Here is a 13,911-nt window from a genome sequence, read left to right as displayed (position 1 = left end):
CAGGCAAGATTAGGTGCTGAGTGTACAGAGGTAAACAAACATAATCTCTGCTCTTGACAAGCTTAGTCTCCCTGAGAGTATGGTAACGGTGGAGATGTGATGACATAGTCATACCAAACATTTTCCCTTTGATTTTTCCCCTATTTGACCTTCAAGGTGTTCGTCCCTTCCAGTGCTAAAAGTTCTATGATTTAATGAATTCATATGTTTTTAAAATTAACATTGATTAGAAATTGATAACTTAGGTGTTTATTTCATTATTTCACTAGCTGTTCTGTTTAATGATTGGTAGAGTATATTTAAGGAACTCATGGAAAATATATGGGCTTAAGCTTTTGAGATTTGGCATTTAAACTCCTAGCCTAGGGGTTCTAAAATTGTGGTCCCTCAACCAGTTGCATCTAAAAACTTACTAGACATGCCAGTCCTTGAGCTCACCCTAGAACTGCTGAATGAGTGACTCTGGGGATAGGGTTCTGCAATCTGTTTTTATAAGCCCTCAAAGTGATTCTAATGAGCCTGAAAATGGGAGGCTATTGCCCCAGTCTACCATGGATCTTATATTAAGGATCTCCTTTTATAATATTGATATGCCTTCAGTTTTGAACAGAAAGTAAATTACACACTCATGAACTAAATTATCCATTCTTCAACAATTCAGGAAGAAGTAGCTGAGGAAAGGTCTAGGAGAAACCAAAAATGATCTATAGGTGGTAAACAGAGGGGTAATTATCTCATAAAAGAAGGGTTTGAGATTTCTGTATCAGGTAAGTGATTCTTGCCCGTAAGATACACTATTTGTTGTCCCTTTATTTAATTTCATAATATTGAGGGGGTGGTGTTTAGAAATGATTTTATGAAAATTTTATTTTTAAAAATCTGGAACTCAAGTTTAGAGATTAAAAATATAATTCTGAGAGGGAATACTACTTTTAGGGTATTGCATTATAAGAAAAAAGATAAAATGAAATTTTATGTTTGCTTGAAAGCTGTCTTTTTTTTTTTTTTTTTAAGTACATTGTCCCAATTTAAAAGTAAATAAATCTTTGTTTACAGACAGTCCCTGGGTCTCCGACCCCAATATTCCCCTAGTGGCCCGTGAGATCATGCAGCGAATGATCCAACAATTTGCTGCTGAATATACCTCAAAAAATAGCTCTACTCAGGACCCCAGCCAGCCCAATAGCACAAAGAACCAAAGCCTGCCGAAAGCATCTCCAGTCACCACCTCTCCCACGGCTGCAACTACTCAGAACCCTGTGCTCAGCAAACTTCTCATGGCTGACCAAGACTCACCTCTGGACCTTACTGTCAGAAAGTCTCAGTCAGAACCTAGCGAACAAGGTATGGTTTGATGTCAAGGTCTCCTCTGTCCAATCAGAATACTTTAATTTGGGGAGAAAAAAATTATTGGCAATTAGGGCACCAATAACAATAGTAGGATAAAAACTAATGTGATTCTTAAATTATTCCTGACTCTGCAGTAATAGAGAAGAAATACAGATAAAATGGCTACGTTATGTATCAATAGTTTGCAGTCATGATTAATGTATCACCCAGGAAAGTTAGGTGGTTACAGTTGTTGCTGATCTTTTTTTTTTTTTTTTTTTTTTTAAGATTTTATTTATTTATTTGACAGAGTGAGACACAGCAAGAGAGGGAACACAGATGGGGAGTGGGAGAGGGAGAAGCAGGCTTCCTGCTGAGTAGGGAGCCCGATACGGGGCTCGATCCCAGGACCCTGCGATCATGACCTGAGCCGAAGGCAGACGCTTAACTACTGAGCCACCCAGGCACCCCATTGCAATCTTTAATTTACTTTATATTTATATGAGTATTTTATGCCTCCAAACCTTTGCCATATCCCTTGTTTTTAAAACCCCTATGAAAAATGAAGTTTTCCCCCATCCATCAGTGTTCTAGGATTAGCACCTGAGAAATAAGTATGTCTTACTCGGCAGAAGTTATACTGTGCAAATGAAATTATAAGGCGAGACTATGTATTGTTTGCATTTTTTTTTTAATTTTTATTTATTTATTTGACAGAGATCACAAATAGGCAGAGAGGCAGGCAGAGAGAGAGGAGGAGACAGGCTCCCCGCGGAGCAGAGAGCCGGATGTTGGGCTCGATCCCAGAACCCTGGGATCATGACCTGAGCTGAAGGCAGAGGCTTTAACCCGCTGAACCACCCAGGCCCCCCTTGTTTGCATTTTTTAAAAAAAGAAACTTCTGGGATTAGATACAATGAGGAAGACATTAGACACACCAGGTGGTTCAGTGTATTCAGTATTTTATAAATACACAAACACATCCATATGTGTATATGCTGTATTATGAGCTAACCTTAGAATATTTCCAAAAGGTAATTTTAATTGATGAGGATCCTGATTAAGGGAAAAGGTTTAGAAGTTACCAGTTTTGGGGTGCCTGGGTGGCTCAGTGGGTTAAAGCCTCTGCTTTCAGCTCAGGTCATGATCTCAGGGTCCTGGGATCGAGCCCCACATCGGGCTCTCTGCTCAGCAGGGGAGCCTGCTTCCCCCTCTCTCTCTGCCTGCCTCTCTGCCTACTTGTAATCTCTCTCTGTCAAATAAATAAATAAAATCTTTAAAAAAAAAAAAAAGAAGTTACCAGTTTTGCTTAGCACATATTTCTTGAATTTATGAAAAGTTTACTCTCTTAAATAGATTTAATATTTTTGTTGCTTTATGATCTCATTTTACCTTTAATTTCACGAAGATGAAATGAGTATTTGAATTCTGCCGTTGGTGATATCTATTAATAAGACTTCCTTGTCATAGAAATCTCTTAAGAGTGTGCAGAAAGTTATGAGATGTATAGATTTATTGGTGAGAAATACAGGTTCATTTTGCAAAAAGTTTAATGCATTGTAAAAATCTCTGCAAGGACTTTCTTCTGCTTATTGTAAGTAATTTAAGAGGGATTTATACTTAATGGACCAGCTTTAGTTGTTTATTAAAGAATGTATTTTTGAATTAGTAGTTTTGTTTTTTTTTTTTAAACTGGTTATGGGTAATGAATAGCAATCACAATCTTATAATTCTGAGAGATTTCCTGGTAGAATTCCTCATTGTCATATGTTCACATCAGTCATTGTGCTTTTACTTTCGGTTACCAAAAACCAAATTGTGCTTTTCTGTGCTTTTTATTTCTGTTGAAGATTATCTTTACCAAAGATTGGTAGCTTTCATTAAAAAACTCTTTGCCCAGAATATTGCCTTAAAAACTTCAGTTGAGAAGAATGGCGGTGTAGAGGTTGTATTTAAAGTATTAATGGTGGAGATTAACATAAAAAGATAACACCTAGTCTAAGTTAACTTCTAGTTGGTGCTATGCTTAAGAGATATGTTGTACTAATGGTACGCTCTTGTCAACAGAAATTGAAGCTAGATGACGGGATTATAGTGCATAGTCTTTAAGTGAAACAAAATTTTAGAAATGATACTTCCCAAATGAATTTTCAAATGTTTCCAATGAAATCACAGTATATTTAGTATATTTAAGTAGACTTAAAATACATTGCCTGTTTGATTAGACAGACTTGGATGTCTTAAATAATAGTGTCTTTGGTTGGAAATATTTTAAGCAGTGTATTTACTTGTTAGATATCTCATTGGGTTAAGATGTCTAAAAGGACACTTGGTTCTATAAGATTACAGTTATATTTTTAGAAACATTAGTAACTCTAAAGGACAACACTTATTCTGTATGAGTGTGGGATTTTTGGTGTATATATTTCTCACACCATGAAATCAGGAGTGACAGTGTCCTCAGACACAAGTCCTGTGTAGATTCTATATTGGAGCAGTTTTTAACATAACTGGATAGAAAGTCCTCTCTGTTGACCAACTGAAAATCAGAGGCATGGAGTATTAGCTTGCTTTGTTAATTTTGAACAGAATGGCAGCTTTAAAAGTTGTCCAGATGATGAATTTTCCTTTTTAGACATGTCTTTTCGGGAAAAAAGTCTTTGTGGGAAAAGAAGGTCTTCTAATTTTTTTGTTTTATAGTGTGAATTTGTTATGTGGTCTAGCTTCAGTTAAAAAAAAAAAAAGGCTAAAACATCTAGGTTGTCATCAGTGTCAAGACTGTTTCTTTCTTTCTTTCCCTAAAATTTGCTCACTAGTTTGTAATGGCTTATTAATTGAAAAACCTTGCTTTTATAGATACCAAGAGTTTCTGCAGATTTTTTCCAAAAGATTGTCCATATACAGAGTTTTTTTGCAGATGTGTCTAAACAGTAATTAGGACACATGAAAATTATAAACAGTTAATATCTGATTCATTTTATAGACTATTTTGTATATACATGTAATTTAACCATATAAACTTATATTTTAAAATGATTTGTGTTATAAAATTTTCTAAGTCCAACTTTTATATACTTACAATGTTTTGGGTAGACTTAGCTCTTAAGGAATTTGGTTTTATAATTTGTATGATGTGGCATTAAAACTCACATGCTTTGATGAAGGTGAATTTAGAAAATGGAGTCTAACAGTTCTGTTACAGAACTTAATACAATGTAAACTGCGATTTCTGTTACCTCACTATATCCTAACATGTTCAGTAATATGCTGTACCTTTTCTTTTGCCCTACTAATAAAATATTTAACCCTTGGAGATACTAGCTCAAGCTTTGCTAAATGTATGTCACTGTAGGAGGAAAAATAGTCCTGATTCTTTAATGAATTGACTTTATAACTTCATATATGGCTAGTGTATCGGCATGGTTGACTGGGCCTGTTGCTTTGTCATTTTTGGTCTGTTCAGTCCACATTTGTTCCTAGTTTTAATATCCTCAGGTGTTTGTTTGTGTCTCTACAGACGGTGTACTTGATCTGTCCACTAAGAAAAGTCCATGTGCTGGCAGCACTTCCCTGAGCCATTCTCCAGGCTGCTCCAGTACTCAAGGGAACGGGTAAGGGAAAATATTTGTAGCCTTCCACAGTTTTATAGGGGGGCAATTTATCAAAGATTGGTACTAATCTCCATTGTATGTTTTAAAAATTAAGTCTTCAAAGTAACACTCTTGTAAGTGGGCCTTTAGTAAATTACTTGGTCCATCTCTCAAGTAAAAGCTCAATCTGTGAAGTCCAGAATTGACTAGGGTAGATGAGTTTTGCCCAATCACTTCAAGTAGTGAGTGAATAAAAATATGGCAAGAATGTCTTTGGCCTTTTTGTTGTTGAATGTTTGAGAGTGGGAAACCCAACCTAAATAACTCCAGGGTTCAGATGTAAGGCAGTATTACGTGTGCTGAAGTTGTTGAATGAAAATTGGGCTCCAGTACTTAACTGGGTATCTCTAATGGAGTGCGTGGGTATGTGGGAACTGTTCATTTTTTTCTTGTTTGTTTTGGTTTGATTTGGTTTGGTTTGGTTTCATTTGTTGATTTGAACTGCAGTTTTAATACTGTGGCAGTTCAGAAAATATAATTGTATGTATTTTTTGTTTTTTAAGTGGTTAAAACTATAGATGTTGGGATAACCATCGTATGGTACTAAGAGATTATTACATGCTCAGTTTTGATAACTCTTAGCAAATTAAAGTGAATTTTCTGACCACCTAATTTTATAGTGTAAGAATTGTCTAAATTCTCTCGGCATGTACATAGAAGCCATTTAGAAAAGTCAGGTGTTAATGAAGATAATAAATAACCATATTGGGAAGGATTTCCATAAAATTGTATTGTAACCAAAAATCAACTTCATATATGAAAAGTAACTTTGGTAAGTTAAATTAGTTAATATGTAGGTTTATTTAACTTTCAGAGTACCAACGTAGGAAAGTTACTTAGATGTTAAAGGAATAAGTACATACTAAATGGGCTAACCTTTTTCAACTTACTCTTAATTACCTTCAAATTGAAGAATTCCTTTACTGACTCCTAAAATGCTGCCTTTATTTTCTCTAAAATTCCATCATTTTCTTTTTTCTCTCCTCCTCTATTCAGTCTAAAAGTAACTTACTGATTTAATACAATTTGCATAGTTGACTAATCTTTTTTTCTTAAGCCCTTCTTTTCACTATAGTTTATATTAGATACAAGTCATTATGGTCCCAAATCATTGGGTTCCGTTTATATATCAGAAAACTTGAATTGTGTGATTAAGGACACATGTAGAAGAATCCTAAGTGTGGTGTGCATAAATGAATCCCTTGCTTAAGATTTACTTTAAACTTGGCCACCGAGTTCCATGCATAATGTGGTTGAAGTTGCTGTGGTTTACCCCTCTGAATGGAAAGTGTTTTTTGTATGGTATTGTTTTCTGGAAGACATAAGACTGCCCATCTTTTAGTTGAATATTCATTGTTATCTTTATTATGTTATTTACTGATAACAGCACAGAATCCCTGTAGACTTTTGGAGAACATAGCTGGTTTATCATTATTTCTTCAGAGTTCCACTTTTGTGCCTAGTAAATGTAATTATTACCCTTGGGCATGCTTTACCAGTCACCAGTTTTATCATTGATAATATTTATCTATTGTGAAAATGGAAACCTTATGAATTAACTTTGTGTAAGTAGTAGTTGACTTTTTAAAATTATTTGAAAGCTATCCACTTAAAATTTCAAAATTGATGCTTAATATTTTAAGAAGAGACACTTTTAACTAAAGAAAACTGCTATAAATTGCTTGCCTACCTCTGACAGTAATTACTTTGAGTAGAACTTAAGGAACAAAGTTTGGGGAAAATAAAGGGCAGTTTCTTTAAAGATTGGATTACTTCAAATGGAAAATTAGTGGTACTCGTGTCTGCAACTAATAGTGTTTTAAAATGAAGAAGTGTGGTAAGTTATAATGTGATGGGTATTTTGATTTGTTTTGGTTTGGGTTTTCCCCCCCTTGGGGCTGGTAGCCATATTTTTTTTTCCCAAGCAAAATAAGAAATGTTATTTGAACATGTTTGGTTTTTGATAATGAACATCAACTTGTTTGTGGGATAAATGAGCATTTATCTATGGGTTCCACCACTGTAAATGGTTCCAGTTTTATAGCTGGTTGTCATGAATGTTGAATATGTTGCATTAAAATAAATAATTTGGCTTACTCTTTTATTACTGTACTTGTTTAGTGGTAACGTCACATTGGTAACACAATTCTGTGTAGATCTTTGGAGACTTGATGATTACTTTGTAATTAATAATTAAGGTGCTATTTTCAGACAGTTGCGCGAAACTTTTTCTCCGAAAATTTGTGAACCCAACCAGAGACCAGCTGACAGGTTTAATTTTTCTTTGCCCAAAAAGCTCCTGGTTTTTTTTCTTTTTTCCTTTTTCTTTTTTTGTGAACAAGTTCTAAAACTAACTGCCGAGACAATTTTTTTTTAATTTTAGAGAAAAATAAATAAATAACACAAAGTGATGTTACCCAAGCAAGGCCTTCTAATAAAGGAGTGGTCCCCTCACCCATCCCTCCCTACCTGTGCAAGTCCTGCTCACATCAGTTTCCTTCCATCCAATTAGGCGACCTGGGAGACCCAGCCAGTACCGCCCGGACGGACTTCGGAGTGGTGATGGGGTACCTCCAAGAAGCTTACAGGATGGAACCAGGGAAGGTTTTGGACACTCCACATCACTCAAAGTTCCGTTGGCTCGATCCCTGCAGATTAGTGAAGAACTACTGAGCAGAAACCAATTGTCCACAGCTGCCAGCCTTGGGCCATCTGGATTACAGAATCATGGACAACACTTAATATTATCCAGGGAAGCCTCTTGGGCAAAACCACATTATGAGTTCAACCTCAGCCGTATGAAGTTCAGGGGAAATGGTGCACTCAGCAACATCAGTGACCTTCCTTTTCTTGCAGAAAACTCTGCCTTTCCAAAAATGGCACTTCAAGCAAAACAAGATGGAAAAAAGGATGCGAGCCATGCATCGCCTGTAGATTTAAAGATACCACAAGTTCGAGGAATGGATCTTTCTTGGGAGTCTCGCACTGGTGATCAGTACAGCTATAGCTCTTTGGTAATGGGTTCACAAACGGAGAGCGCGCTTAGTAAAAAGTTAAGGGCTATTCTTCCAAAACAAAATAGAAAAAGCATGTTAGATGCTGGACCCGATTCTTGGGGCTCAGATGCTGAGCAGTCTACCTCTGGACAGCCATATCCCACATCGGATCAAGAAGGAGACCCTGGCTCCAAGCAGCCTCGGAAGAAAAGAGGGCGTTACAGACAGTACAACAGTGAGATACTGGAGGAAGCAATCTCAGTGGTTATGAGTGGAAAAATGAGTGTTTCCAAAGCTCAGAGTATTTATGGGATTCCCCACAGTACACTGGAGTACAAAGTAAAGGAGAGGCTGGGCACTTTGAAAAACCCTCCAAAGAAAAAGATGAAATTAATGAGGTCGGAGGGGCCAGATGTTTCTGTAAAGATTGAATTAGATCCCCAGGGAGAGGCAGCACAAAGTGCAAATGAATCAAAAAATGAGTAGGAATACTGTAGAGTGCCAATTACTGTACAAACTGGGTGAGCACTACTGCATTGTTCAGCTATCATTGCTTACACCTAACTTCATTCACTGTGACACTTGTTTCTTTGCAGAATTTGCATTGACTTGTGTATACAGAGGTGAAAGGTGCATTCTGAATGTTGCATATTTTAAAATTTTCATGTGCAGTATGGCTCGGGATATTGTTTGGCCTTTTTGCATGTTTCTCTACAAAAGAGAATTGAGTTACCTCACAGAGAACAGATACATGGAAGTGGACTCCTTGCCTGTAGAGCCTGCATGCTTTTCTTTTCTTTTTTTTTTTTTTTTTTTTTTTAAGTTATATTTGCCTTTATTTAAACAAAAAAAAGAAAAAAGCCCCCTTTTAGAAACCACCTCTGTCATACTGGGAGCTTTATCATTACAAATTGGAAAGCCATCTTATAAAATCATTCATGTTACTCTTCTACATTTCACCTAATTGAAGGATTAAACTAAAGAAAAAAGTCCTAGGAGCAATGAACCTTTGAATTAAAAAAATCTGGTTATTCAGTGATATGTAATTATTTAGGTCAATTTACATTTTATGATTTTCTTCTATTAAATTTACTTAACAAATCAGCAATCTGTTTAGTGCTCACCCAGTAGGAGAGGAGGTGGAAAATGTGCACACACTACCTTCAGAAATGCTTTGGTTAATTACTTTGTAACACTACCTTTGCTGTAATTTTATTTGGTATTTTCTAAGGGTAGAATTTGGTCTCACCAACAAGTGAGGATATAGCCTTATCTCATGGAGGACGAGCTCCGTTCTTACTCAGGAGCAGTCAGGGTACATTACATAAAACAATAGAGGATGCCTCATTTTAACAAACTAAGTTTCTTTGTATTCTTAAAACCTTTTTACAGATTTGATCATGTACTAACGACTGGATATCATTGCAGCAACTAGTTTAAAATGTCCAAGATCTTTTTATTGGGAAAAGGGAGAAGTAAGGAAAGAAGTGTGTTAAAGTAATTATAATATTGCAAAAATGGTATCTAGATTTTTACAGCCTCAGTAGTCTGCCCAAATATCCACACAAATGAAGGATACATGTTTGTGGTGAGAGAAAAAAAGAACCCCAAGGTAACCTAATATAATTTAGGTTGCATTTCACATCTAATGATAGTTCAATCAGCAGTTGAGCTCAGTAGAATTTCTTTTTTAATTAATCCAGATACTAGATCGGGGCGGGGGAAGTGTTGTTTTTTAGTTTTTATTTAATTTGTTGCTTTCAGCATTTCCCTCCCTCCCTTCCTCCCTTCCCTCCCTCCCTCCTTCCCTCCTTTCCTCCCTTCCTTCCTTTTTGTCATCCTGTATTCTATCCCCTTCTTAACTTTTTCTGATATTTAGGTGGTTTTTATGGTTGTTTAGCACACAATTCAGGACTTTCCAGATCATGTTTATATAAGCACTCCTTTGAAAAGCATCTAAACTTTTTTTGAGATGGGCTTTTCAAATAACAGTAATCAAATTCAGAATATTTATTTCCTACAATTTTTTGCCAGATAAATAAAGCCCATGAAATTTAATTTTGCCTTGTGACCAAATTAAAATTACTTTTGGTACAAAAACAAAATCCACACCACATATACCCTATCTAATCTGCTGAGAAAGGTGGTCAGGCCCTTCTAAATGCTTAACCAAAACCAAACAAAAAGTCATTGGAGTTTTTGTGTAAAATAAAATAAGACTTGGAGCATTAAATTGAGGCTGATGATTTCAGATAGATACTACGAGTTTGAAGAGAAGTAGGTCCAGATATTCCCAAGGCATAAATTCTTGCCTAGCAACTTTGGAGCAGTTAATTAGGTTAAGGATAGTTTTCCCTCCGCAGCCTATGTTTTCAAAGGTTAGGCACACCATTGCTGTTATTGAAATACATGCACTGCTCATTCTTGACATAGCCTGGGCTTGGGTTCCTCTTTTGGTTTGGTTATTTTGTGTAGCAGTTTAATCTGTGGATGACTGAGCCTGTTTCCTCTTAGCTTTCTAGTCTCAACAGAAAAAGCAGCTTAGGTTCAGAGCAGTATATGACTCTGCAATATTTTCTAGCCTAGCTAGAAGTTGCAATAAAAATATTTTATGAAATATATGGTTTTCATCTGCAGTTGAAGGAAGTTGTAGAAAGTTTGCTGAAAGCAAAGGGCTAAGCTTGTGAAGGAATGCCTCCTTTGTTCCACACTCAGTAATTTGACACACACAATTAATTGCAACCATGGTATCTTTTTGCCTGATGTTTGGGGTATTTGGTAGCCCAAATTGCTGCAGAAAGGTCCTTTGAGCAATTAATTTGTGCTTGCTTTTATCCCCTCTCAGAAAGGCATCATTAAAGGCCCATTTAAAAATCTGGCCCTAAAAGTTCAACTTTTGTAGTTTTACTGTTCAGAGAGGTTTAATCCTGTGTGGTAGTCTATAAAGTGATGTATGAGTTGAGTTATGTAAATTTTGTCATTGTAGTGTACATGGAGTGATCATTTTACTAACATAAATATTTTCTATGTGTGTTTCAGTGGATGACAATCGAGCAGCAGAAGAATGGTGTGCCTACCCTTTAATGCTGCAGTTTAAATAAGAGAACTTGTATTGTGTCATTTCAGATTGTAGGCTGAGACTTGTAAATAGTGAAAATTTGAGTACTTCTATTATTTGTTTTGGTTAGAAAGTGAATTTAAAAACAAACCAAACTCTAAACTTTCTCAGATTAAAAGTCCTGAGACCTGAAGATTGTAATATTCATGTCTGTGAAGCTTTTAAACATTACACTTGAGATCAGTCATGACTTGATATTCAGGTAAATTTTCTTTTCCAAGAAGCTTTTGAATAAGCATATTTCCTCCAAAGGTCGGTCGGTCTCTTTTTTTTTCTTTTTTCTTTTTTGAGTGTAGATTATTTTAAAGCACTAATTGCATTACATTGGTAACTGCAATATAAAATAGCCATTATTGTTTTGTGAAGCATGGTTGAAATTAGATAGTGGTCCCTTTTAAAATTTCATGAGCCTCTCAGAAAAAAAAAAAATCTTTAAAAAAAAAAACAGAAAGCTGCTGAATATTTCAAAAGATATATATTTTACCTTATTGTAGGTTTTGTAAAGTTAGTTGGTAATATTCAGGTGCACTTTTAATGTTAAATTTTGTGTTCAGAGTTCCATTATACCATGTATTTCTCGGAGGTGGCTCATCACATGGCTGGCTGTCAGTCTTGGTGCCGCAGTGCTCTTTTAATATTTGATTTCTCTCTTGATTTGCCACTGTTCTGTATTGGCACTTTCAGTGTAGATTTTCTAGTTTGGGGACGTCCTCATAAATGTGTAATAGAGATTGGTCTATTCGCATGCTTAATTTCTGCTAATCAGAGTTTTGCGTGGCCCAAACAACAGTTGATCATTTTTATGGTATTGGAAGGTATAGTTCACAGCTATCTTTGTCACAAAAGCCTTTTCTCCTCTCATTTTCCAGTAGGCATATGATGGCATTACTCACACTAATGTTAGGAGATAATGTGTTGAAAATCAGTTCTTGCGGGTTTGTTTGTTTGTTTGTTTGTTTTTAAATGAGAGAACATTGATATTATAGAGTAGATATGGCACTGTAAAGTCAAAAATACTGAATGATCCTATGGAAGGATATCTAGTTGGTATTTTTATCGTTAGCTTTCTTATTTTTCAGAGAGTTGGGTCATGAAACTTGACAGTAATGTAATGTACTATATTACTAAGTTCAGGAGGCTTTCAAGTGACTCTGAACTATGTGATGAGCTATACACTTTTTTCTGCTCCCCAAATACCATGAAGGACAAAGTCTCTCTTTCAAGAAACATAATTTATATTTGTGTAAAATACTTTTTAATACTAAGTTTGTTGTTACTCTGAAGTTTAGGTGTTGCTTGATAAACCTTTGCTGCAGCAGATCATGAATATGAGTAAGGCTTTGTGTGATAATAGGGGTCCTTATGTGAAGTTAATTACTGTTCAGTTCTGGTGAGCAAGCTCAACAAGTGTGAAGTGTGTATTAGCTTTATGTGGTACACTTTTACTTTACAATATTGAAGTGCTTTTAGAACTCTGGTTATCTTATAAACCATTACCTCATCCAATTGGCATTTTCATTCCCCAACATTTTACCTGAGCTATAATATGAGCTATATGGGATCAGATAGTAAAACAATAAGGCACAATGAGACGTTTAGTTCCCAATTTTCTGGAGAGAACTCTAAATTAGAATAAAAATGACTACCTGCAAAGGCCCATATCATAACTACCTTCTGTCATTAGGCAGTACTTAGCAACCTTGGAGCTGCTAGTGAACTATGTGTTCTCCCCCTGCCCAAGTAAGCACATGGTGCAAGGCCTGGTTCTAAGCCTTTGTGATTCTCTTACATTTCACTGACCCGTTATAGTGAAACTTGGATTCATTTAGTTATTTTTACAAAACAAATTAATGAGTCAGCCCAGTGTCAGAACCTAAAACTATTTTGAGTAGTTATGGAGGATAAATGACTGGTGGGTGTCATTTTCCTTAACAGCTATTGTCCCTGTAGATTTAATTTTGAAACCACGTATTTTTTCTTTTGTAATTATTCTTTCTTTAAATGCTAGAGGTTGTTTTGTATGAGCCATCCTTTTCTATATATTCAGGTTGCTGTCATTGGTGGTAGAATATGACAATAGACTGAATTGCTCCACTTAATCTTTTATGGAAGACATTGAAAGTTATAGGTTAAATTTTGACCCTCATTGAAGATAACAAAAATTGTTTTCCTTGTTACCTTTCCATTGTAATTAGGTCTTCATTAATACTGTGGTCAGGCCAGAGTTATTAGAAACGTAATGGCTTTAGCCAAATGGTCCATTTAGGAGACTATTAAAGCTATATAGGGGCTTAAAAAATTGACTGCTTTCCAGCTCTGCTGAAAAGGAAAGAAGTATAATTCTGGTACAAGGAATGCAGACCTCCAAAATCCTTAGTTTTTTGTTTGCTTTTGTTTTTGATTGATTCTGTCCTGGAGACTTACAGGATTTGTGAACATGGTGACTGAAGGGAAAATAGAGGAAATTCTCTGCTTGTCCTCTCTCTTGTTCCCAAATAAACTCACAGTTGCCTTTTGAAAAAGCAGACATTAGCCCCTGTAGCTGTGTGCCCCAAATGTTATGAAGGAGATTGGGGGTGGGGGATTGGTAAGGAGTAGGAGGGGAAAGTATATAGACTTGAGAAGAGGCTAAAGATTCTGTACTACGATACTAACAATGAGTCACAGGATAGATAATGTGGTGAAGTTGGGCCACCTTCATTTTGGTAGAAAAATCTTTTAGATAGTTTGAAAATGAGAATCAAGGCTAATTAATGTTGATTTGACAGTAAAACATGAGTTAATGAGTTAATTCTGCAACTATTTGGGGGGTAATTTT

The 13,911-nt window shown here is 35.8% G+C and overlaps 1 protein-coding gene across 8 annotated transcripts in view; it reads left to right on the top strand.

Annotated features, from left to right (window-relative positions):
- The window catches only part of LCOR (ligand dependent nuclear receptor corepressor), a 134,833-nt gene that overhangs the window by 98,418 nt on the left and 22,504 nt on the right, over positions 1 to 13,911 (top strand). For 6 of the 8 annotated variants that reach the window (XM_032883253.1, XM_032883258.1, XM_032883242.1 and 3 more), the window contains 2 exons: positions 1,057 to 1,344; positions 4,847 to 4,940. In XM_032883253.1, the coding sequence (XP_032739144.1) occupies positions 1,107 to 1,344; positions 4,847 to 4,940 (332 nt within the window). In that variant the 5' untranslated portion in view covers positions 1,057 to 1,106. Of the gene's footprint in view, positions 1 to 1,056; positions 1,345 to 4,846; positions 4,941 to 7,491; positions 8,784 to 13,911 lie in introns of those variants that run through there. The other 2 variants (XM_032883274.1, XM_032883245.1) reach the window with 2 other exon arrangements.

This window comes from Lontra canadensis, unplaced genomic scaffold (assembly GCF_010015895.1).
Source record: "Lontra canadensis isolate GAN:19392208 unplaced genomic scaffold, GSC_riverotter_1.0 scaffold3, whole genome shotgun sequence".
NCBI lineage: Eukaryota > Metazoa > Chordata > Mammalia > Carnivora > Mustelidae > Lontra > Lontra canadensis.
The sequence above is the reverse complement of the archived record's forward strand: the minus strand, read 5'-3'. Positions and strand labels throughout refer to the sequence as shown.